This window comes from Mastomys coucha, unplaced genomic scaffold, assembly GCF_008632895.1.
Source record: "Mastomys coucha isolate ucsf_1 unplaced genomic scaffold, UCSF_Mcou_1 pScaffold16, whole genome shotgun sequence".
NCBI lineage: Eukaryota > Metazoa > Chordata > Mammalia > Rodentia > Muridae > Mastomys > Mastomys coucha.
The window spans coordinates 42,337,941-42,364,439 of record NW_022196898.1 but is presented as its reverse complement, the minus strand read 5'-3'; the positions used below and the strand labels follow the sequence as shown (position 1 = coordinate 42,364,439).

Genomic DNA, 26,499 nt, shown 5'->3' with positions numbered 1-26,499 from the left:
TAGTGTAGTCCCCTAAATGTAGTTAACCCTGTGTCTTAGGGTTTCTGTTGCTGGGATAAAACATCATGACCAAAAGTAACTTGATGAGGCCAGGGTTCATTTCAGTTTACAGCCCTTAGGTCACAATCCATCACTGAAGGAAGAATTCAGGGCAGGCACTCAAATACAAGAACATGGAGAAGTGCTCCTGATGGCTTGCCCAGCCTAATTTCTTTCTCAACTCAGAGACACCTGCTCAGGGCTGACACCATCCACGGTGAGCTAGGTTTTCCCACATCAATCATTAATCAGGGAAATGCCCACAGACTTGCCTAAGGCCAATTTTACGGAGGCGTTTTCTCAAGATTCCCTCTCCCCACACATGTCTAGGTTTGTGTTGATTTTACAATAAACTAGCCAGGATAGTTGACCCTGTGTTAATTTAATACACAAACATATCATTTACTAAGACTGTATAACCTTGCCTTCCTCCCCATCCCTCTTCATCCTCTTTTGGTTGTTTATTTGAGTCAAGGGTTCACTGTGTAGCCATACCTGTCTTGGAACTTGATCTGTAGACCAGGCTGGCCTTGAACTAACAGAGATCTGCCTGCCTCTGTCTCCTGAGTGCTGGGATTAAAGGCATGCAGCACCATTGCCCACTGCCAGGCTTCACCATTCTTTTATTGATTGTTGCCTGCCAGCAGCAACGATATGAATGGGTTATCTGGAAAATGGAGTCAGGGACCTGGCAAGCTGTATTATGTTACCTTAATCCACGTGGAAGATTCATAAAAAATTAGCCATAACACGAATGTGTTTAATCAGCCATGTTTCATTCAATCTTACTTGTTACAAAAGTGAAACCAGGTACTATAGGTGAGGCAAAACCCCTCCCCCAAGTTCATCAGCATGTTGGCCCAATCAGCAACTCATTTTTTGGTCTCTGGAGGCGGGACTTCCGATGTAACTGGAACCAGGAGAGAGGCGTGGCAAATAGCAGGCAGGCAGGGTCTGAAGAATCAGCCCTCAAGCAGGAGAGTTACAATTGATCATACTGAAGATCTCATATTAATATCAGCATCACAGTCTGAAACATTGCAACTTTTAATAGTTCCACAGTCTTTAATACTTAAGTTTATTTAAAACATCCAATTTCTCTGAAATATCTGTAGTCTCTCTAAAATATCCAAAATCTTTCTAAAATTTCTAACTCTCCCTTTCCTTAAAGTCAAAAACAAGTCACATACTTTTGTGTTTAACGATGGAAGAACCAGAGTTGAGGATTTAGCTCAGTGGTAGAGCTCTTGCCTAGCAAGCACAAGGCCCTGGGTTTAGTCCTCAGCTCTGGGAAAGAAAAAAAAAAAAAGCTGGAAGAACCAGGGTACAGTTATATTCAAATCATTAAACTCTGAACATTCCAAACTCCTTCACAGTCCCCCCAAAACATGGTCCAGTCTGTCACAGTAATACCCCATGGCCCGGTACCAATTTCTCTCTTACTTAGTGTTTCTGTTGTTGTGATAAACACCATAACCAAAAGCAACTTGTTCAGGAAAGGGTTTATTTCATCTTATACCTTGTAGTCTATCACCCAGGGAAATCAGGTCAGGAACTTGTGGCAGAAATCTGGAGGCAGGAACTGAAGCAGAGGTCCTGGACTACTTGCCCAGGGGCTGGCAGCACCCACATCAATCATTAATCAAGAAAATGCCCAGGGCTGGAGAAATGGCTCAGTGAATCCAGAGGACCTGGATTCAACTTCTGACACTCACATAGCAGCTCACAACTGTTTGTAACTCCAGTTCCAGGGGGACACCCTCACAGTTATACATGCAAACAAAACACCAATGCACATTTAAAAAAAAAAAAAAAGAAAGAAATGAAACACTTTTAAAAAGAAAAGAAAATTCCCCACAGGGTTGTCTACAGGCCATTCTATTGGGGCCATTTTCAGAACCTAGAGTCCCTTTATTCAGATGTTTCTAGCTTGTGTCAAGTTGACAATAAACAAGTAGAACACCCTGTTCAGCTCTCTGTCTGAGGCTTTGACTCTCCTCTATAGTTAGAGAGCTATGCAGAACACTGTTCAAAATACTCAGGTTTAGCTGGGCAGTGGTGGCGCACACCTTTAGTCCCAGCACTCGGGAGGCAGAGGCAGGAGGATTTCTGAGTTCGAGGCCAGCCTGGTCTACAGAGTGAGTTCCAGGACAGCCAAGGCTACAACAGAGAAACCCTGTCTCAAAAAACCAAAACTAAAACCAAACAAACAAAATACTCAGGTTTGTTTGTGTATGTTTTGTTCAGAGTTTTTATCAGTAGTAACATTGGTTTACAGTGAGTTTATATAATACCTGTAGTATAACCTTGAGTTTTATACTTTTTTTTTTTAATGTGTAAAAAGCTATTATTGATGGACTGGCTTCTTTAACATTATGAAATCTTTATCCCTTGTAGTACTCTTTGTTCTAAAATGCTTCTCTGGCTATTTCAACTTTATTTTGATTATTGTCTTCATTATGTTTACTATGCTCTTTCTTTTGTGCTGTCTGTATAATTAAAGTAGTATGTTGGGGTTTTTTTTCTTTCTTTCTTTCTTTCTTTTTCTTTTTTTCTTTTTTCCTTTCTTCCTTTTTTATTTATTTATTTTTAAAGAAAAAGTCCCACTGTGTAACTCTTTAACTCTGGCTGTCCTGGAACATACTATGTAGACCAAACTGGACTCACAGAGATCTGGCTCCCTGAGAGCTAGGAATAAAGGTGTGTACCAACATACCAGGCTTTAAAGTATGTTTCTTATACATAGCTTCTAACTGGGATTCTTCATGTAACCTGGTAATGTTAGTCTTTATTTGAAGTATTAAATTATTGACAGTGTAATTATTGCTATAACTGCTTACTCCAGCATCTTACTCATTTGTTCTCTAGATGTTGTCTATATTTTTTTCCTTTCATTTCAACTTTTATCTTTAAAAGGAGTGAGTTATGTATGGGAGTCGGGGTTAAATGCTTTATAGACAAGGAAAAAAACTGCACTAGAACCAACTTATTCATCATCATCTTCATCTTTTGTCTTCCTTCCTCCTCTTCCTCCTCCACCTCATCCTCTTCATTCCCAAATCATCTTCCTCCTTTTTCTTGCTCTTTTCAGCCTTGTAGGTCTTGTCTATCTTTATTTATATATTTATTTATTTATTTTAAACAATTCTGTCTCCTTTTGAGTTAATAGAATATACTATTGTTTTACTAGGTCTAATTTATTGTTTTCTTTTCTTAGTATTTGTTCTGAATATAGTATACATTTTAATTTATAAACATCTGCTTTCAAATGTTTTATTTTTATGAGTGTTTGTCATACCTCCATCCCTTGTATTATTGTTATTATTCATTTACTTTTATGTTATAATTCTATTATACTGTTAACTTTGCTTTAAATGGTATCTTTTGGGGAGGTTGGCTGGGGTCAAACTCAGAACCTGTGCAAGCCAGGTTATCACTGAGCTCTGCCTTCAGCTCTGGCTACACCTTGGTTCTCAGATTAGATGTGAGCACTGAGCCAGACTCCAATTTTTTAAAAAATATTTTGTTAATTATTATTAATTTTGGTGTGTGTGTGTGGTGGTGAGGGGAGCATGTTCAAACTGCTGTGTGCTTGTGGAAGCCAGAAGACAACTTTCTGGAGTAGGTTCTCGCCTCCTACTGTGGGCTATGAGGATCAAACTCAGGCCGGCAGGCTGACTCAGCAAGTGCTTTTTACCAGCTGAGTCACTTCACTGGCCTAAAGCCAAGTACATTTCTTTGTTTTTTGGGTTGTTGTTGTTGTTTTTTGCTGTTGTTTATTTTTCTAGACGGGGTCTCATTATATAGCTCTGACTGTCCTGGAACTCACTATGTAGATTAGGCTTGCCTCAAACTCATAGAGATTCGCTGGCTTCTGCCCTCCAACTGCACTGCTGCCTCTGGCTCTTCCAAGTTGCTTCTAAAGTGACTGAAAATAGTAAGAAAAGGGGGAAAAAAAGGTCAATTTAACCTCATACTATTTCTGGTGTGGTTCATTACTTTGTATAAACCTAGTTTTCATAGGATAGCACATTTCCTCTGCCCAAAGAGCTTTAGTTATCTTTTCTTGTATGCAAATCTGTTATAGACAATGTGTCTGTCCTTTTCAGTTTTTGCTAGTTTGAAAAGTTTAAGAACAACAGTAGCTTATGTATCCCAGGCTGGCCTCCAAGGATGACATTGGACTCCTGATCCTCTGCCTGAAGCTCTTGAGTGTTGGGATTACAGAAGTGTACCACTATTCTTCGTTTATGCGATACTAGGGATCAATCCAGAGACTCACAGGGCTAGAATCTCTAGCTACTAAAACTGTACTAAAAGCTCTAGTTCCTGTTGGAAAAAGCTTGGAGAGCCAGAGTGACTGGGAGCCTGTAATCTTAGCATGTGGGAGGCTGAGGCAGGAAAATGATTGTAAATTTAAGATCAGCGTAGACTATGTAGGGAATTCTAGGCCAGCCTGGGCTATAGCAAGCAAGCAAGCAAGCCAGGAGAGTTTTGGTTGCTAACACTTGGGAGATGACACAGGTGAATTTGAGTTTGGAACCAACTACATAACAAGTTCCAAGCTACTGGCTGGCCTCAAACTCATAGAGATCTACCTGTCTCTGCCTCCAAGTGCTAGGATTAAAGGTGTGTACTGCGGCTCTAGCTGAAAGATACTTTTATAGGACACAGAACTATGGTTTAATGTTTTTCTTAATTTTTTTTTTAAATTATGAGAATGCCACACCATGGGCTGGTGAGATTGGCTCAAGGGATAAAAATGTGCCCACTGCCAAGCCTGATAACCCGAGTACCATACACAGTATTCATAGGATAGAGGAAGAGAACCAAATCCTGAATGTTGTCCTCTGAACCTCCATGCAGATGGCTGCACATGCACATGTGTGCACACACAAACAAACCACACATGCACAATGTTGGCTTCTGGGTTATATAGTTTGTGATGAGATGTTTGCTCATTTTATTTTTTTGGTCTTTTTTATATAATATTTTAACCTCCTCTGGCTGTCTTCAAAATTTTTTTTCTTTATCTTTGATTTATGTAAGTCTTAAGAGGGGTTTTTTTTCAGTATTTATCCTGTTCAGGGAAGCTGATTTAGTATCTTTTGTTAATTTTAGAAAAATCTCAGCCAGTGTGTCTGTATTTCTTCAGTTTTCCATTCTTTTTCTCTTAGCTTTTTTTAAAAAGATTTTTTAAAGATTTATTTTATATGTATTGGCGTTTGGCCTGCATGTATGTATGCATCACATGCATGCCTATTGTTCTTGGAAACCACAGGAGGGTGTAGAATCCCTTGGAACTGGAATTACGGAGGATTGTAAGTCACCAGGTGGATCCTCTGGAGTATCGGTCAGGACTCTTAACTGTTGAGCTATTTCTTCTGCCTCCTCTTGTCTTCCTGAGATTCCATTTTCTTGTTTTTTAGACTGTTATTGGGCTGAAGCTTTTGGATGGCCTATCTATTCTCTTCTCTTGTTCTATCTTGTGTAGATGGTGTTAGCTGGTTGGTTTTTACATTCCTCATTTTTTTTTTTAAGATTTATTTTATTTTATGTGTGTGAGTACATTGTAGTTGTACAGATGGCCGTGAGCCATCATGTGGCTACTGGGAATTGAACTCCGGACCTCTGCTCATTGTAGCTGTCTTCAGACACACCAGAAGAGGTCATCAGATCTCATTATGAATGGTTGTGAGCTGCCATGTGGTTGCTGGGATCTGAACTCAGGACCTTCGGAAGAGTAGTCAGTGCTCTCACCCGATGAGTCATCTCGCCAGCCCTCTTTTTTATTTTTAAAGATTTGTTTATTTTATATATGTGCGTACACTGTCAATGTCTTCAAACACACCAGAAGAGGGCATCAGATCCCATTACAGATGGTTGTGAGCTACAATGTAGTTGCTGAGATTTGAACTTAGGACCTGTGGAAGAGCTGTCAGTGCTCTTAACCGCTGAGCCATCTCTCCATCGCTACATTCCTCATTCTTTGTCATCATTGTTTACTGATAAGACTAAGCACTGAAATCACTGGGCACTGGACATGCCCAGTTAGGGAATTCTCTGTTAGGGAATTGGGTACGTTGTAAACTTGGCTTAGGTTAGGCTGTAGCTCTCCTTACCTTCTTGAGTGGCTGCTGTTGCTGTTGAGAGTGGCAGCTGAGGAGGCAGCTCAGGGCTTCTCAGTGTTCTTCCATTGCTACCTGAGTGTCTATACAACAGACAAGTTCTCTTTTTTTGTTGCATTTATTTATATTTACTTACTTCTTGTGTATTTGTTTGTTTATTGTGGTGTGTGTGGAGGCCAGAAGACGTCTCAGGAGAATTTCCAGCATGTGGGATTTTTTTTTTTTTTAAGATTTATCTATTTTATGTATATGAGTACACTGTAGCTGTCTTCAGACACACCAGAAGAGGGCATCGGATCTCATTACAGATGGCTGTCAGCTACCATGTGTTTGCTGGGAATTGAACTCAGGACCTCTTGAAGAGCACTCAGTGCTCTTAACTGCTGAGCCATCTCTCCAGCCCCATCATGAGGGTTTTGAGGTGTGTGTATTAGACAGGGTCTCATGATGTAGCTCTGGTTGTCCTGGAACTCACTATGTTAGCTAGGGTGCCCTTGAACTCACAGAGAACTACCTGCCTCTGCCCCCAGAGTGCTGAGATTAAATGCATACACCAACATACTTGGCATTGTATAGCTTTTTAAAAAACACAATAAATTATAAAGTGTTGGGAATCAAACCAAAGGCCTTGAGTATACCGGGTAAGTGCTGTATGAATGAGGTATATCCCCAGCTAGAATAGCTCTTATTCTAGGACTAGTATTTGTTTGTTTGTTTGTTTTCAAGACAGGCTTTCTCTATTTAACAGTCCTGGCTGTCCTAGAACTCGATTTGTAGAAAAGGCTGGACTCAAACTTACAGAGATCAGCCTGCCTCAGCCCTCTGAGTGCTGGGATTAAAGGCATGCACCACTGCCACCACCGCCCTAGAACTAGTTTAGTCTCCTTCCTCGAGCATGCCCTTTCTGTTCTCTTCTAAAAGTCACAAAATTGAGGGAAGTCTGGTTTTTGTTGTTGTTGTTTTGTTTTTTTCTGGTTGGAGGAAAGTTGAGTTATTGTAAACCTGTGTGAACTCTGAGAGTTGTTCATTTATCCTGTCCTTGGTGAGAGTTCTTTCCTTGGATTGCTGCTCAGTTAGAATTAAAGGGGACCTGGAGCCTGCTTGTGCTTAGCCCCACAAGTCTGGCTGCTTTGGCCTACTTGGTTCATGGGGCCTCCCTGATCCATGCTTTAGAAGTTATCCAGGCAGAGAGCCAAGGAACTGTAGGGCTCATCTTACTCGTTTCCTTGTCTTGGGGATCACAGTTAATAGCTGCCCATTGTCTCATGTCTGGAAGAGTTGTTTTCTGTTTTACGTCCAATTTCCTATTATTTATAGTAAGCGGTTGACTATGGACCACTTGAGGACATCCAGCTTAGGTGTCCTATAAAGCATTGTGTAATATTTAGGGAAAACAATTAAAAATTAATTTAAATGTTATTATTATTTTTTTTTTCCAAGACAGGGTTTCTCTGTATAGCCCTGGCTGTCCTGGAACTCACTCTGTAGACCAGGCTGGCCTCGAACTCAGAAATCCGCCTGCCTCTACCTCCCGAATGCTGGGATTAAAGGTGTGCACCACCGCTGCCCGGTGAGGATCTTAAATTGAAGGCTAGCCTGTACTACACATTGAGACCTTGTCTCAAAAACAAACAACAAAAATTCCAGTAGAAAAACCACATAGAACTGGAAGTGGTAGCTTGTTCCTTTGGCTTTAGCAGGAAAATCACTTGAGCTCAGGAGTTTGGGGCCAACTAGGATTGATGGGATGGCCAAGCAAGTAAAGGCCACCTAGCTAGAAAACCTGACTTTTCTTGGGACCAACAGGATAGGGAGAGATGACTCCCACAAGTTGTTACCTCTGACCACCTTTGAAATGACTATAGAGCTAGCTAGTATGAGCTACACATGTCAGTCAAGTCATGCTGTCCTATAATAAAGCCTAAGTTTTCTTTTCCTTCCTTATTAGCTTGCTTGTTCACTCATTGCATTCATTGCAATGGTTTTGAGAAACTTCTGTCTTTCTGAAAATTAATTCAACCTTAAAACCTAGTAATTGGGCCAGGCAGTGGTGGCACACATCTTTAATCCCAGCACTCCGGAGGCAGAGGCAGGCGTATTTCTGAGTTTGAGGCTAGCCTGGCCTACAGAGTGAGTTCCAGGACAGCCAGGGCTACACAGAGAAACCCTGTCTCGAAAAACCAAACCAAACCAAACCAAACCAAACAAAACAAAAAAAAAAACCAACCAAACAAAAAAAACACTAGTAATTGCCTTTGAAGGTATTCAGATATTAGAGAAACTGGTAAAAATGAGATCATAACTCCTCAAAAGGAGTAGCTCTCTTGTACATAGTACTTTTGCCATGTTTATTAAAATGACTGTGATTCTTTGTGTAGTGCATAGAAATACACCTAGCCAGTATGCACTGACTTTAGATGACTATGAGTTCTTTGTTCTTCTGTCTCACCAGGTATACAATGTTTACATGGCTGGGAGGCAGCTGTGTTCTAAGCGGTACCGGGAGTTTGCCATACTGCACCAAAACCTGAAGAGAGAGTTTGCCAACTTTACATTTCCTCGACTCCCAGGAAAGTGGCCATTCTCATTGTCGGAACAACAGCTAGATGCCCGGCGTCGCGGGTTGGAAGAATATCTAGAAAAAGGTAAGCCAGGCTTCATTTCTTAGCATGTGAAGGCACTTGCCACCAAAGCTAATGACCTGAGTTCAGACCCCAAGACCCACAGGTAGAAGAGAAGCATCTCATACAGGCTGTCCTCTCACTGCTGTTCATTTGCAATGGTAGGTGTGCACCTCACCCAAACAGGTGAATAAATAAACGTAAGTTTTAAAAATGTTTAAAAGGTAAGCGAGTCCATTAAACTTTACTATGCTGAATTCCTAAATTGCATAGCTCTGTTTCTTAAACATGGGTAATGTAAGGAAGTGATGTTCTTGATAAGAAGTGTCAAATGATATGGGCCCTCATGGCAAGGCTGCAGTGTTCACTACAGTGATGGTACCCCGCTTTGCTAGCTTGTAGAGAACTTCATAACAGAAAAATGAAGTTGTTGGTGGCCCTTCCTGGTCTTCTACGTATAGGATTATATTTACCTATAAATATATTACTATGGTGCATTGACGATTCTTGGTTCATTGGGGTATCCTGCATTAAAAATTCCTTATTCCTTTTACTGCTGTTCCTCTATAGGTTTGTTTATCTGTTGACAATCTCCTTGTTCTCAATAGGGAGAATTAATAGAGCTTCCAAATGATAATTCAGGATTGTATGGATGTAGTACTGCAATATTTCTTTCTCTAGAAAGGCAAAGAAATGACTGAATAAGATAATCTTGTTGTGAGAAGACACTTGCCTGGTTGTATTATATCATAGCTATATAGCTTGCTAACTGTGTGTCTTAATTACATTTCTGTTGCCTTGAAGAGACACCATGACCAAGGCAGCTTATAAAAGAAAGCATTTAATTGGGGGCTTGCTACAGTTTGAGAGGGTGAGTCTGTGACTGCCATCATGACAGGAGCACAGTGGCAGGTAGGCCTGCAGCTGGACAGGCAAGGCTCTGGAGCCCATAGTTGAGAGCCTACATCTCATCCACAAGAGAGATTGGACTTGTTGTAAGTTGTAGAAATCACAAAACCCACGCCCCCAGTGTCACACTTCTTCCAATAAGGCCACACACCTCAGTCCCCACCAGACAATTTCAACAACTGGGAATGAAACATTCAAACACATGAGCCTGTGGGAGCCATTCTCATTCAGATCACTACATTATGCAGCGGGTGCTTTTAGAATATTAGTTTATAAGATTAACTGTGTAAAGACTAATTGACACAATTCATTTACAACAAATAAACAAAACTCCGACTAACATTGGCAGTGAGCCTTCTTCCTGAAGAGCTGCTTCCTGAAAGTAATAAAACCCCCTGTTTTTACCTTTTCCTAAAGTAAACTGGCCCCTGAATATGCTATAGGGATGCTAGAGAGAGTACTTTAAAAATGCAATAAAATTGTCAGTGTAGTTTACCACCCTTGGGGTGGAGAGCTACCCTAGATTAGATAACCAGTCACTTAGTTACCTGCTTCCCTCCTCTCCTTCCTTTGTTCTTACTTTCCCTGTGTCTTGCTCTCTTTGTCTGTCTATCTTCTGTCTGTCTACATCTTTATATTTTCTTTTATTATACTGTTCTTTACCATATTTAGATGAATTTTTACTAGGCCTTAAGATTCATATACTAAGGATACATATATTAGGTTATAATTCCCTGCTGCTAATTTGAAATTTTCTGTATGTTCACTCTCACACCCACATCCTGAGATATTTCTCTGTATAGGCCTGGCTGTCCTGGAACTCAACTCAACTCTGGCCCAGACCTTACAGAGATTAGCCGTTTCTGCCTCCCCAGTGTAGTGATTAAAAGTATGAGCCACCACCACAAGGCTTTGTATACTTTTTATATAAGGTTTTGCTGTATAGCCCAGGCTAGTCTAGAAATCACTCTGAAGTTCAAGCTGACCTTGAATTTGCAGCAAACTTCCTGCTTCAGTTTCTGAAGTACTAAAATTGCAGATAGGTATGACCATGCTTTGCCCTGATGATTTAAGTGTAAACTTTTTGATATATCCTTTATATTCCCAATTTATGGCCTGATGCTAGATACTGTCTTTGTTTTCTACAGTGTGTTCAATCCGAGTCATTGGTGAGAGCGACATCATGCAGGAATTCCTGTCTGAATCTGATGAGGTAGGCGAACACTCCCCTCCCTGATCAGTTCTCGCTGAGCTTGTTTTGGGAAAAAAATACAGATAATGTTTGTGAGATGAATTACAATCAACTCTGTGAATGAGTGGATTTCTCCCATTTCCTTTCCGTGTATATCTACCCTTTAATACCTAGAGCCAGGTTCACTTTCGCTGACTTTTTGTTTTAATTATTTTTTTAGTTATGCTATAAAATAATAACCTTCATTCTGGTATTTTCAGTCACACATATGTATGTGCAGATGCACATGTCACCATATTTTGCCCATGTTCCCTCCCCACTATGTCCTGGTCACTTTCCTCTGGCCTCCTTCTCAGCTCCAAGGACTCCCTCCTGCTTTGGTCTTTCATTTATATTTATGCATTCAAGTCTAGAGTCTGTACAGGAGAGAAAAATGGGATGCAGTCTTTCTTTCCTTCTGAATTATTCTCTTTTGTTCCCCTTTCTCTTTTCTGCTAGACTCCCTTTCCCCTTTCATGTCCTGCACATGTGTTAAAATTAAGTTTCAGGTATGAGAGAAAGCACGCTGTCTTGCATTTGCGTCTGGCTGATTTGGAATGTGATCTCCAGCTCCACCTGTTTTCCTTGTGAGTCTTCTGTTCTCCTCTTAGCGGGAGCTAGAAAGACTTGCTTCTCTTCAGTGTGCTATTCCTCTGTATGTCTACCTGTTAGTGTCCCTTTTGTTTGCTATTTTTTAAGTTATTTTAAAGGTATTTTTCCATATGATGAAAACAGCAGCCACAGTGGTTATTCTGGACTACGTATTGGTAAATTGTATTTCTTGAGATTCAAGTCTCTCTATTTCTGAAGTACTGTTAATCTACATTGTCTGGCGGACCCTGATCATCAATAAACATGGTGACTTACTCGGTTTAGAATGCTATAAAATTATGTACAAGTGACAGAGCAGCTGGCTGATCTCAAAGCCCTTGAGGCATGGGGTTTAGGAGTCTCTTTTCTGTGGGGACCTTCTTCTTTTTCTTTTTTTTTAAAAGATTTATTTATTTTATATGAGTACACTGTAGCTATCTTCATAGGGCATTGGATCCTATTACAGATGGTTGTGAGCCACCATGTGGTTGCTGGGAATTGAACTCAGGACTTCTGAAAGAGCAGTCAGTGCCCTTAACCACTGAGCCATCTCCCCAGCCCATCTGTGGGGACCTTCTTAATGAATATGTGGCAGGACTAATTGATAATTCATTGCCATAATTCTGCTGCTGTGAGAAAATGCTGGAATCCTCCCCTCTCCCCTCCCCTTCCCTTCCCTCCCCTTTTCTCTTCTTTCCTTTCTCCTTTTCTCTCCCCTCCCCTTCTGCACCTCTTTTTGCTTTTCTGTTTCTAAATAAAATTATGGCTCATCTTTCATGCTAAAGAAAAAACAAAATTTCATTCCTTTTAGTAACTATACTTCTCCATTTACAGCTAAGCTTCTTAAAGGAATTTTTGTTGTTGGTGGGGTTTTTTTGTTTTTGTTTTTTTTGGTTTTTTTTTTTTTTTTTTTTTTTTTTTTTTGTTTGTTTGTTTGTTTGTTTTCGGAGACAAGCTTTCTCTGTGTAGCCCTGGCTGTGATGGAACTCAAAAATCCACCTGCCTCTGCCTCCCAAGTGCTGGGATTAAAGGTGTGTGTCACCACTGCCAGCCTGGCTTCTTAAAGGATTTTTAAAAAGCTTTAAAAAAATCTTTAAAATGCTTTAAAAGCTTCTATTTTACTTCCATTTCCCTACTTAAAAGTTTGAAACTTTTCCACAGTTTTCAGGATTCAGTTTGAACTCTTACATGGCACTCACTAGGCCCATCATAACCTGGTCCCTCTCCATCTCTCTAATCTCATTCCCTACCATTGTTAGTCCAAACATTTTGGAATTTTATTTTTCATGTTGCTACAACTCAAACTTCAAACCTCATGCATAGGTGGAAAAGGTTCTGTCACTGTGCCATATCTCCAAACCTACAAAATAAGTTTTCATCATTTATTATTTATTATATATGCAGTGCAGTGCATTACAGCGTGGTAGACAACTTGGGAAACAGTTGGTTTCTTCCTTCTACCATGTGGGTTTTGGGGGCCAAACTCATCAAGGACATCAAGTTTAGTGCAGTGCCTTTATCAATTGAGCCAACCTACTGGCCTTCTCATTGGCCATGGAGTACTGTTGATTTCCTCAATCCATTATGCCCTTCTCTAGCATTTATGGCTTCTTCCAGGGAACCTTCCCTCACTTCATTCCATGCTTGTCTTTTCCCTCACAGATGGTTCTCTGTATTTTTCAGCTGTCTTTATCGACTCTCCTTGCAGTCCCTCATGCTCTGCTCTGTTTGTCTTGGGAATGGAATCTGTTGTTTGTTACTTGACTTTTCTCATTCACTATTATGCAGAGGCGGCTTCTAATCTGCCATTTTCCTGGCCTACCTCTTTGAAGTCTGTCCTGATGACTCAAGTCATCCATTTTTCATCCGAGAAAGAATTCTCAGTTAGTAGAACTCAGTCATCATTTTATTGCCATTTCATTTCTAATTTTTATACATATAATCAGTTTGTCACTTTATATTTTTAGCTTACAAGAGTGTGAGCTACCAGTAGGTAAGAGCTAAATCTTGATTATCTTTATATTCCCAGTGCCTTACCATAGTGTCACCATGGTGGAGGTGCTTAATAAGTATTAATTGACTAGAAGGATGAATATGTAATACTATTATCCAGCAGTTATTCTTTATGTATATATCTTGCTTTCCCTGACTAGATTATAGGTTTCTTGTAGATAAAAGTATAAAGTATAATAGTGCCCTCTCTTTTCCATGGTTTTACTTCCTACAGTTTGTTATCTGTAGTCAACCATGGTCTAAACATATAAAATACAGTATTTTAGAAATAAACACTATGTAAACTTCAAATTGTGTGGTAGTCTGAGTACCACAATAAAGCTTTATGTCCATTCCATGCTGTCCCATTTGGGACCTGAATGGTTTGTCCAGTATGTCTACTCTGTACCTGCCACCTGTCTGGTAGTCACCTAGGAGTCAGTCATCAGATTGCCTGCACTAGCATCGTTTCCTTGCTGTACTCAAATAACTCTCAACTCTTCATAGCAAGAGAGTGATTTTATTAGCTACATACACATAGACCCAAGGGAGCCATAGAATCCTGCCTTGCAATAGTAAGAAAAAGAATTCTGATAAGATTGCTGAGGTCTGAGGGGATGTCTCTTCTGTGGATGAAATTATGGATAAGAAAAAATAAATTTATGCTGGTTTTGCTGAAGAACCTTAAACTGTAAAAGTTACAGCCACAGTACATGACAGTTGCTTAGTGCAGTTGGGAACAACACCCATTAAGGGTTTCAGTACTAACGGTGTTTCCTGGCATCTCCTGTGGCTCTTAGAACATAACCCCTGTGGGTAAGGAGGAAGCTATCGCAATGCTTAGGGTGCTTTTAAGCAAAGAGTAGTAATGTTTTTAATGGTCAACAAGAATTAAGTTATTCCTAGGTGATTATTTTTCAGTAGTAAAAAATTAGAAGATCAAAATCTATTAGAAGTTGGGTATAGAGCTGACCAGTGGTGGTGCATGCCTTTAATCCCAGCACTTGGGAGGCAGAGGCAGGCAGATTTCTAAGTTTGAGGCCGGTCTGGTCTACAGAGAGAGTTCCAGGACAGTCAGGGCTACAGAACAGAAAAACCCTGTCTTGAAAAAACTAAAAAGAAAAAAAAAAGAAGTTGGGTAAGGTGGTTCATTTCTATAGTCCCGGCATTCTAAAGACCAAGGGGAAGACGGATGGCCTTCAGTTCATGCTGTGTGCCTTGGGTACAAGGTAAAACTGTCTCAAACAAAACAAAACAAAAAGACAAAAGATAAACTATTAGAAAAATGTGTTGAGGCTAGAAAGTGTTCAGCAGTTTAGGAACCTTCGCTGCTCATGTAGAGGACCTGGGTTCAATTCCCAGCAAGTGAATGGTGGCTCCCAGCTAATCTGCCCAAGGTCTTCCTGACCTCTGTGAGCACAAGGCACACACATGGTACACATACACACATTTAGGTAGCACCCAAACACATAAAATAAATCTAAAAAATGTGTTATCATCAAAAGCTATGAGGATTGTGGGTTGTTTTGTTTGTGTGTGTGTGTGTGTGTGTGTATGTTGCTAGAGCACTAAACATTCTAGGCAAGTGTTCTCATACTGAGCTATTTCCCCAACCCTAGTGTTTATTTTTAATAAAGTAGAGTAAGAATTGTACAGTCTTAGCTAGAATATTGGGCATGACAAATTTACACCTTTAAGTCTTATCTATTTTGAGTTTTGAAGATGGTCTGATTATATCAAAGTTCAGAAATGACATCAGCATGTGCCTTTAGCCTATCCAGGTTCCTAATTATTCAACCAGTGTTGAGACATCTCCTGTCTCCTGTTTCTCACTTTTTGTGTAAGTTGTAAGCGGAGTGACAAGAGTGAAGTGAAATCTCATCTGGGCTTCACCTAGACTGTTGGAATAGGATTCTATTTTGAAGTGGCAACATATCTGTTCATTTTAGACGATGACTTCTACAACCCAAAGCCAGCTTTATGACTTGTTAAGACTTCATTTTTTTTTTTTTGTTTTAGAATTTAGAATTTACTTCCTGTTTCTTATGTTAGATATTATTTAGCTAGTATGTAGCAAGGAGAATGAAGATTTACTGCTAATTCTTTCTTTCTCTTCCTTTAGAATTACAATGGTGTGTCTGATGTAGAGCTGAGAGTAGCATTACCGGACGGAACAACCGTTACTGTCAGAGTTAAAAAGAACAGCACTACAGACCAAGTGTACCAGGTAAGGTCAACTCGACATCGGATGATGTGAGACTAAGAAAGAAGTTAAATGAGTTAATATATTATATATAGTGCAGAGTATACTTACTAATTCATATTACTACTGTGAAGTTTAGCTTTGTCCTTCTTAAAAGAAAGGTGTATGAGAACTGGGTATATGGGCATGCCTTGAATGCTTGTAATCTCAGTACTGGGGAGGCTAAGGCAAGAAATCTACAAGTACTAAAGTATTCAGGAATATAAAACAAAACCTTGTATTTTATTTTTTAAGTACAGTAAATACTCCAGAGTACAATGGTTATAATTAACTCTTCTTCCTCTTTTGTTGTTGTAAAAAAAAAAAAAAAACGTTTTTTAAAAAGTGTGTGTGTGTGTTTGTGTGTGCTTTTGTGTGTACTTACCTGTGCATTTGTGGAGACTGGAGGTTACATTGTTGTCTTCCTAAACATTGGGTGTCCGCTATCACTCTCTGTTTTACTCCTTTGAGACAGAATCTCTAAGCTAGTGGCCAGTACACTCCAGCAATTCTCCTGGCTTCACCCCCAATAGTACTGGGATTATGATCTAGAATGCATATAGGTTTATGCTCACCTTTTTATTTGGTTGCTGGGGGTGGGAGGAGGTTTCAAACTCAGATTCTCATGCTTGTTAGCAAGTATTCTCACTCACTAAGCCATCTTTCCCTTGTAAAAGAAAAAAAAGTATGTGTGTGTGTGTTACATGTGTATGTGCCTGTGGAGGTGTACATGTGTGTTCATGTATGCATGCTTGTGGAAGCCAGAGGTTGGCACTAGGTATCTTCCTAGATTGCTTCTCCACCTTACAGACTAAGGCAGGGACCCTTGCTAAACTGGAGCTTGGTGATTTGGCCAGTGTTTCTAGCCAGTTTGAGCTGGGACTCTTTGTTTCTGCCTCCTGAGGGCTTGGATTATAGGTAGTCCACACCCCCAGGTAAGCTCCAGCATTTATGTGGGCACTAGGGATCTGAACTGTGGTTCTCAGACTTGCACTGCAAGTGTTTTTCCCACAAAGCTATTTTTCCAGTCCTGTAAAAGACTTTTTAAAATATATATAAAATCAGAATTGTGTGTGTGTGTTTGTGAGGACACCCAATGTTTAGGAAGATACCAATGTAACCTCCAGTCTCCACAAATGCGCACATAAGTACACACAAAAGTGTACACACACACACACACACACACACACACACACACACACACCATAAATGCTGGAGCTTACCTGGGGGCATGGACTACCTGTAATCCAAGCCCCCAGGAGGCAAAAACAAGGAGTCCCAGCTCAAACTGGCTAGAAACACTGGCCAAATCACCAAGCTCCAGTTTAGCAAGGGTCCCTGCCTTAGTCTGTAAGGTGGAGAAGCAATCTAGGAAGATACCTAGTGCCAACCTCTGGCTTCCACAAGCATGCATACATGAACACACATGTACACCTGAACACACATGTACACCTCCACAGGCACATACACATGTAACACACACACACATACATAAATCATAAATTTCCCTATATACTTTTTTTTTATTATGTGAGCTATAGAACCCGGAGATGTAGGCATGCTGCGAAAGTGCTCTACCACTGAACTACACCCCTAGTTCCTTCATCAGTCATACTTATTAACAATCAAGATCTTGCCACACGTGCATCATATATCCTCTTTTCCTTGCCCTCTAAGGTTTTTGTTTGTTTGTTTTTGTTTTGTTTTGTGCATGCAAACACCATGGTAGATATATATACTTCAGCATACATCTAAAACACGTATTCTTTATCCAATGCCAATATCAAATCTTAAAAAGAGCACTAAACAGGTCCACATCTCCGTGCAGTTTTGCTTCATTTACTATAAGCAGTCTCCCTTCCCTGCGTTGTGTGTACACTGTGGATGCTGGGTCATTCTGCGTTTACCTTCTTGTTCCTTGTAGGTCGTTTATCATGTCCTTCTAGTTCCCTGCATTTTCTATGAATAGAAATTTGCTCTAGAGGGTTTATTATATTCAAATTCTGTTTTTAATATAAAATACAAATACTTCTAATCTAGCATGTTGTTTCTCAGTGGCACTACATAGTCTGTAGTTATGATGTGTGATTCATTCCTAGTTTGTGGTGATTACCTCATCTCTTCACTACAGAGGGTCTGTGCATCAATAATTGTGGCCTTAATCAACAGTTTGTAAAAGCTGCAAAGTGCTGGTTTTCAGTTCTCACTCCCTCTTTTTTTCCCTTCCTTACACAGCTGTAATCCTATAAGTAACTTTTCCTAGAAAAACATCAAATTAGAGAAAAGCTGTTTGTGGGGAAGAAAGGAAAAATATTTAATTATTTCCTTTATTGGCAGTTTTCAGGGTAAAGAATTGATGCCTTAGTTGATTCCAGTGTTGTCCAGTGCAACAATTATTAGTATTTTATTTTTAGTTACAGGTAAATTTCTCATTAAATGTGATTTAGTCAGTAGCATGTTATTATCTCTTTGATGCTCAAATGGTTTCATCTTTGGCCAAAGGAAGTTTCTTCATGTCTGTTTCTGTATACTTTTGATGTGACTCATTAGCTTGTATAGACATTTTAGAATAACAATGTAACTTGAGCTTTTCTTTAGACATTTCCTATCCTATATCTAGAATAACCCTTCACCAATTAGTTTTGGTTCCTTTGTGAGAAATGACATTCAAGATCAGATCTGTGTGTCATCCAGCTGCTGCTTACAGGCGTTTGACCAAGACTTTCAGGGTGACAGATGGATTTCTGCTATTAGTGCTTATACAAAATACTCCTTTGTAGCAAATGAGAAAAGTCTACTCTTCGTTTGGTCACCTACAGTATACCGTGGCAGTTGACATACGTAAGATTCCAACCATCTTGGAAATTTTATAGTAGAGGAGTAATTACAAAAAGTATGTTTTTATAGTTTTCAGATGTCCTGTTCTCTACTTCTTTCAGTGTTTCTTTAGAAAGACCTAGGGTATTTTGTTGTCTAATTTTTTGCATGTATGAGTAGCTATGAGTATGTATAAAAATGCATGCAGTTATCTGGAAAGATCAGAGAGGGCACTGGAGTCCCGGTGTAGGTGCTCGTGTCCTCTGAGAGCAGTGAGTACTCTTCTCTGCAGGTCCTTCTCTCCAGCCTGGAGCAAGGCTGCCTTACTACTTTCCTTCTCCATCTCATTACTGTGTCTTGTGGCTAGAAGCCATTTTGTAAATCCTGAGAGTATTCCAGTCTTGATCCTGTGCATTATAGAAGAATGATTTAAATACTTGTAATTTCCAGTTCTTATATAATACTAGATGAATTGAGGCTAGATATGTGAACAGATACAGGAAGAAGTGATACGGTCATATTTGGTTCAGTCTGCCAACGATCTTTAGCTGTTTAGTGAATGCCTTGCTTATATTGGGAGTGCTTTTAAAAAACTGATTTTGTTACTACTGTTTTCTGCTTTGTGCTTTTATTCTTTTTGTTACATGTATAAAATTTCAATTTTGATTTATTTGCACATGAAGTCCTTAGTTTCCTGAAAGCAATAATTGGTTCTTGTTTAATATGCTGCTTGTCAACATTTTATTACTTTCATGAAGATATTAGTGATTGTAATTCTTAAGAAAGAGAGGTGTATGATGCCCCAGTTTAGAACATAGATCATCTGAAAAATAAAAATAGTTTATAAATTCTGATTAGAATTAACAATGTTTTAAGCTCAAGAATCAAGAACAGAAATGCACAGATCTAGTTCCAGGTACTAGGAGGCTGAGGCAGGAAGACCACTTGAGTCTAGGAGTTCAAGGCTGGTAGCTGAAGGTTGAGAGGTCTGGAGAGGGTTTAGCAGCCACAGTGCTGGCCTCTCTTCCAGAGAACCTGGGTTTGATTCCCAGCTCTCATATGGCTGTTTATAACTGTGTACAACTGCATTCTTTGAGGATCTGCGTCTTCTGGCTTTCATGGGCAACAGTTATACAGACATGCAGGCAAAACACTCATATACATAAAATAAAAATAATTAAATAATCAAAGGTTGAGGTCTTACATGTTAATAGCCTATAATAAATGTAAGCTGAATATGTGAAACTGGGTATTAGAAAAATTGTTCTCAGGTATAATGAGGTGACTCAGTGGGTAAAGGCATTTTCCTCTACACCTCACAACCTGATTTTTGAGAGTTGTTCTCTGATTTCCATATAAGCTCACTACCCCCTATACACATACAGATCCAGACACACACAAATACACATTCTAAAATAAATATTTTGAATATTTTTTAAAAATTGTTTTTATTTTATGATCTGTCTTATCAAGTATATTTCTTTAAGTGATATAAAAGACCTTTGTTGGGGCTGGAGAGATAACTCAGTTCTAAAGTGATCCATTGTCTTTTTCTGGTCTCTGTGGGTATTCAAATATATATGGCATCATTCACACCAACACACATATACACATTAGTAAAAAATATACTTAAAAAATACCTCTGTGGAATTAATTCACATTTGAGAAAGGAAATTTGACACTAAGGAGGAACTATTGCTAACTTGTATCAAAGAGACAGGTACTCATGGGAGAGAGAGGACAGCTATATTTGGGCGTGTACATCTGTGTGCACACATGCACCTTAAGGATACCTGTGGGCCATGGCAGTCTTTATGAAGCCAAAATGCAGTGTCTCCTTCTTATGCATGTAGCTGCCCCCATAGCATTGTCTGATCTTATTTTTCCTGAAATAATTGTATCCTGTTTAAACTTCAGGCTATTGCAGCAAAGGTTGGCATGGACAGTACAACAGTGAATTACTTTGCCTTATTTGAAGTGATCAATCATTCCTTTGGTAAGTGCCAATAGCTGTTACTATATTTTGTTTGGGGTGTTTTAGTTTAATATTCTTGGAAAACAGTTGCTGAGAGGAGAGCTCACTTATTAATACTGCCTTCAGCAAACAGGCTTGGCAGATCTTCTAAAGGATTTTTGATCATTATTCATCCATTTTCTTCTTTTGTCAGTATATAGCAACTTTGAATCCTTGGGAGCAGCCATCTTCCTATTATTTTTCTTCCCACCTCTCAGTGCCCTAATACACAGATATAAATTGGTTGTAAAGAATTGGTATCCTTTCCAAGTTTTCTGTAAAGGAGAAAAATTGAGTCGGTTTTTTGCAGTGTTGTAAAGCCAGGTAAGCCTCAAGAAAGATTAGGAGAGCTAGTGTAGGAATTAGGAGTAAGCTAGGCATGGTGGCACACTGTAATCTCAGCCCACCGTGGAGCCATGCTGCTTAGAAGCTGCTCAGTAGACACATGCAGTGTTGACAGATGCTTAGGATTTGGGGAGTGAATGGATGAGGAGTACCTTTTAGTTCTGTAAGAATAAATGCAGTGCACCGAGAATGGTCATACAGAGTCCAAATGGCCCCCAGCTGGGTCAGAGAAGAGGCTGCTCTTAAGATGTTTAGTGGATCTAGCGTGTCCACTTAGGTGTTTGTAATGTAACTGGTCATAACTGAATTTAACTGAATTTGGGGTTGGCACACTCTCTGTAGTCATGTTATCTAAAGGACCTGTTATGTAAGCAACAGATTCACTCATTTGCTTTACTGGCTAGACTCATAGTTAGAAAGAGTGGATTTAGCTGGGCATTTGTTTGTTTTCTGCTCTTGAGGTAGAGTTACTTGATTAATTAGAGCTGGTGCTCTAATTAATGACAACCTACCATTATTGCTCTGCTGTGTATGGTTTCTACTAGGGAAACTCCTATACATCACTCCACTCAGCTTTCTTTGTTTTGTCTTCTTCAGTACGTAAGCTGGCACCTAACGAATTTCCTCATAAACTCTACGTCCAGAATTATACATCAGCTGTGCCAGGCACCTGCCTGACCATTCGCAAGTGGCTCTTCACAACAGAAGAAGAAGTCCTCTTAAATGACAATGACCTTGCTGTTACATACTTCTTTCATCAGGTGGGTGAATAAGTCTTCCTGCTAAAGCTAGGTTCCTTTCTTGTATATAGTTAGTAATAAGTCATAAATGCTAGAGCTGTGCCAGAGTTTTTAACAAGTTCAGATTTTTAATCAACAGAATGAGCCTATAGTTATATATATATTCAGAATTTCTAAAGCAATATTATATATACTGTGTGGGTCTGGGAAAAGCAAAATTTCTGGGTTTTACTTCATTTTTATATCACAATCAGTGCAGAGACTTCTGTGATGTTAAAGGGTATAGGAATTTGTCTCCATCAAGTGTGATTCATCGGTGGATACCACTCCACACATTATTAAATGTAGTGCAATTCTGATACTATCTGCCTGGAAATATCAAATCCCACAGATCAAGGGCTAAATTTTAGACCTAGTTTCAAGTCCTCTGAAACTGGTAAGCTGTTTGCTACAGATCAAATTTCCTATGAACACACACACACACAGCTGGTTTAAATAATTTGCTTACAGTGCTCAGAGAGCTCAGGAAACTTGTTATTTACCAGATATTTTAAAGAACATGAATAAGCAAGAAATAGAGTAATGTATAGTGAGCATAGGAGCTTCCATCTTAAAAAAGTTGGGAGTGCATTGCACTCCTGGCAGGTGGGTGGGTGAATTCTCGTGTTCGCTGTCCTGCAAACTGGCCATGTTAAGTAGTCCAGGAGCTTCATCTTTTGGGTTTTGGACTCTGTGTGTGTGTGTGTGTCTGAGTATATGTATCTCTGTGTGTCTGTCTATCTGCTTGTCATTCTGTGTATGTGTGTTATATGTTTGTGGCACATGCATTTAAATGTGCCAGTGTGCATACCAATATACACATACGTTGAGGCCAGAGCAGAACATCAAGTGCCTTCCTTACTCATCCTCTGTGTTCTTGTCTTGAGATAGGATCTTTCACTGAACCAGATTAGCCAGTGATCTCTCTGGATCTGCCTGTCTCCACCCTAGGATGCTTGGATTACAGGCATGCATAGCCCAGCCTTTTTTTAAAAACATGGGTAGTGAAGATTCAAACTAGCATGCTTGTAGAGCAAGCACTTTCACCCACTAAGTCATCTCCCTTCATTTTGGGGTGTGTGCATGTGTATATATTAACAGGAACTTAATACATGGATATGACTATGATATAAGCAACCATATTAAAATGTGACTGAACATACAAGGTTTGGTTTAATGCCGTTAAATTTGATGGTGATACCCAAGTTGACCTTTCTGTACAGCATTCCTTTTTCATAGTCCTGACCCAAGCAAGGTTCTCTTCATAAATGGGGATCTTGTCATAAGAAGGTTTTGTTTCATTTGTGTATGTATGTATTCATGTGAAGAATAGTAATGTGGGTGAACATAAATGCCTGTGTGTGTGGAGGCCAGAAGTCAGCGTTTGGTGGTCCTTAAGAATTATCCTCTTTGTTTTTGAGGTAGGGTCTCTTGATAGACTTGGGAAAACATCATTTATGCTAGTCTGACTGGCTGGCAAACCTCAGAGATCCTGCTGTCACTGCCTACCCAGTACTGAGGTTGTAAGTGTTTGGCTCATTTACTTATACCATTCTGAAACCCTCTAGACCTTCTGAGCATTGGACTTTAGCCAAAACTTTATTAATCACCTGGCCTCCATAAGTCCCTATGTTAATTAGAGGCCATGAATCAGTGTCAGTTCAGAACCAGTGTCCAATTGACCCTGGAAAGTCTGATTGTTTCCTTTCTCCCAGATTACAGTGACCCTTGTAAAAGTCTGTAGGTCCCTCTGGGGAAGAACTGATGAAAGGCTAACGGTAACTCTTAGGCATTTTAACCGAGGTCCTTTTGTTCAAGGGATTCTGGGTTTGCAAACTGGCTCAATTCTGGTAATTGGGTCACAGGCTGAGATTTTGCCTTACCACCTTCCAGTATATCCTTTCTTTTACATTTGAGAGTTTTTCTGGTTATACAAATCAACAGAAATGCTGTAGGCTTCTTATCTATTTCATGCCTGTAAACACTACCACTGATTAGTCAGTACCAGAAGGTCCATTCAGGTCAGGCTACTATAAAAATCGCTTTGCCAATGCTGACCATTACAGGTTAGACCATTATGGTAGCTATGCTTGCCTTGCCTTTCATGACTCAGTGCTGCCATCTGGCCCCTGCTCCCCAAGGGCTCAGCTAAACCCATCACATTGTATTCATCTAGCTGAGTACTGGCATCTCCAACCCTGAGGGCTGGCACAAGGAAAGGGCTACAGCAAAGCCCTTCAAAAGTGCCAGTGCTCCTCTCACCATCTTGTGCTGCATAGGATTGCTGATGCCTTTGTCTTCTGGGCCTTCTCCTTGTGCAGGATTAGATACACAATGTGCCCACTCTGGCACTGCAGTTTCCCTGAGCCTTAAAATCCTCATCAACACTGAGTCAAGAGATATCAGGGATCTTCGGCTTCTTTTTTTTTTAGGCCATCTTTTGGCAAATGTTTTAGCCAAGCAGTCAAACTTTTGATATACCTTTTAACTGTGTGAGTCTCCACTTAGAGAATATGTATAAACTTAGCCTGATTGGTCCAGTTTTATGTTTCTTCTACCTTATTCAACACCCTTAAAATCCATTCCATTCTAGTTCATATTCTTTTTTTTTTTTTTTTTTTTTTTTTTGAGACAGGGTTTCTCTGTGTAGCTCTGGCTGTCCTGGAACTCACTCTGAAGACCAGGCTGGCCTTGAACTCTGCCTCTGCCTCCCAAGTGCTGGGATTAAAGGCATGTGCCACCACTGCCAGGCCCAATTCATATTGTTAAGATTTCTGTTTGAATGAATTAGCAAACTCTTTAAGCCCTTTAGTGATATGGTGTACTCCTTCATGACCACACCTTTGATCTCCCCTGTAGGAACCTGCCTAGCCTTAAGTCTAATTATGGGTCTAGAGGCAACTGTTGATGGGCCCTGAGGAACATCAGGATTGTCTTGCCTGGTGTCTCCTTCAGAGAAAATCACAGCTACATCAGCATAAATTCCTCCAGGATGGAGAGGGTAATATTTCAGGGGTTGGGGGCGCATCCTCTGCTAAGAGTGGGGAGGCTACTTCTTCATATGAGTTAAACCCCTGAGGATCTGAGGGTTCAAAGTTCTCAGCTTTGGGTCCTCCCACAAATCTTCATCCCAAGTGAGAAGATCCCATTCCAGCCAGTGTTCTTAAACACTGGTGCCCTCTGGGGCTAGGACTTGAGTAGACCACTATAGGTTAGCCAATCTTAAAATGAGAGCTTGGGTTTGTTTATCTGCAGCTTGAGCTCTGTGGCTGCTGAAGAGAGAATTATCTTCCAGGTCACACTTAAAAACCTTTAGACCAGTGGTTCTCAACTTTCCTAATGCTCCGACCCTTTAGTACAGTTCCCAGCCATAAAATTATTTCGTTGCTGTTTCATAATCATAGCTATCATTTTGGTACTGTTATAATGTAATGTAGATATCTGTGATTTCCAAAGGGAATCACGGCCCACAGGTTTAGACCACTGCTTTAGACAGTTTATGTGACCCTAGAACTGGCTAAATTTTTCATTGAGCTCATGCTTTTCTATTGTCAGTATATCAAGAGCTTCTAGGAGAAACCAGCCAGCACTGTTATTTTCTTTATCCATAAATTGTCAAAAGTATGTACAGTCATTAGATTCCTTGTTGTCATCACATGTGTTTGGCTTTCAGTGTTCTCTGTCTACTAGGGATATTTTCAATAACTGAATGTCAGTAAATTGTAAAGCCTACACTAGAAGCTTCAAAAATTCATCCTCAGCTGGGTGATGGTGGAATGCACTTTTAATCCCAGCAGAGGCAGGTGGATCTCTTAGTTTGAGGCTAGCCTGGTCTACAGAGTGAGTTCCAGGACAGCCAGGGCTACACAGAAAAGCTCTGATTTGAAAAACCAACAAACAAAAGACAGAAGGAAAAAACATCCTTATAATTCTGTCTCTCTAGAACTACTCCTGGTTCCATAATCTGTACTAGTTAGGGTTTTTCAGGGATACAGAATCATTGTGTACATGCACGTACGTGCTTGTGTGTGTTTATTAGACTACCTTAACAGGCTGCCCCATTTGTCCCACTCGTTCAGCAATGGCTGCCACCTGATAGAAAGTTCATGAATACAATAGCTGTTCAGTACATGCAAGTGTGCTCAGCTGTTGGGTTTTAGTTGATTCCAGATGTCAAGTTGACAACTAAGATTAGCCATCATACTTGTATACAACCCAGTATGTAGTTCTGGCATTGACCTCTGTATCTGCTTGCATTATAGATGTGCCATCATGCCTGGCTCAGAATCATGTATCCTGCTCTGGATTTTTTTTTAAGATTTATTTATTTATTTTATGTATATGAGTACACACTATAGCTGTACAGATAGTTGTGAGCCTTCATCTGGTTGTTGGGAATTGACTTTTAGGACCTCTGCTCGCTCAGGCCCAAAGATTTATTTATTATTACAATTAAGTACACTGTAGCTGTACCAGAAGAGGGCGTCAGATCTCATTACAGGTGGTTGTGAGCCACCATGTGGTTACTGGGATTTGAACTCAGGACCTTCGGAAGAGCAGTCAATGCTCTTACCTGCTGAGCCATCTCTCCAGCCCCCCTGCTCTGGATTTATTTTTCTGTATTATATTAAGCTCTGTGTGGAAATTTTGTCTTTTCTGATCTGGCAAATTGTTTGAATGATTAAATTGATAACTTCTAACCTGTTCTCATTTTGAACTCTGGTTCTCATATGGAATTTCTTTGTTCTGTCCTTCATATCAGTTCCTTGTTATTCTTTTTTTTTTTTTTTT

At 39.9% G+C, this 26,499-nt stretch overlaps 1 protein-coding gene across 2 annotated transcripts in view; it reads left to right on the top strand.

The window, feature by feature from the left end:
- Snx27 (sorting nexin 27) overlaps positions 1–26,499 on the top strand; it is a 79,579-nt gene that overhangs the window by 35,985 nt on the left and 17,095 nt on the right. For both annotated transcript variants that reach the window (XM_031374719.1, XM_031374720.1), the window contains exons 3-7: positions 8,620–8,812; positions 10,846–10,910; positions 15,634–15,738; positions 20,488–20,566; positions 21,527–21,690. In XM_031374719.1, coding sequence (XP_031230579.1) covers positions 8,620–8,812; positions 10,846–10,910; positions 15,634–15,738; positions 20,488–20,566; positions 21,527–21,690 — 606 coding nt within the window. The remainder of the gene's footprint in view (positions 1–8,619; positions 8,813–10,845; positions 10,911–15,633; positions 15,739–20,487; positions 20,567–21,526; positions 21,691–26,499) is intronic.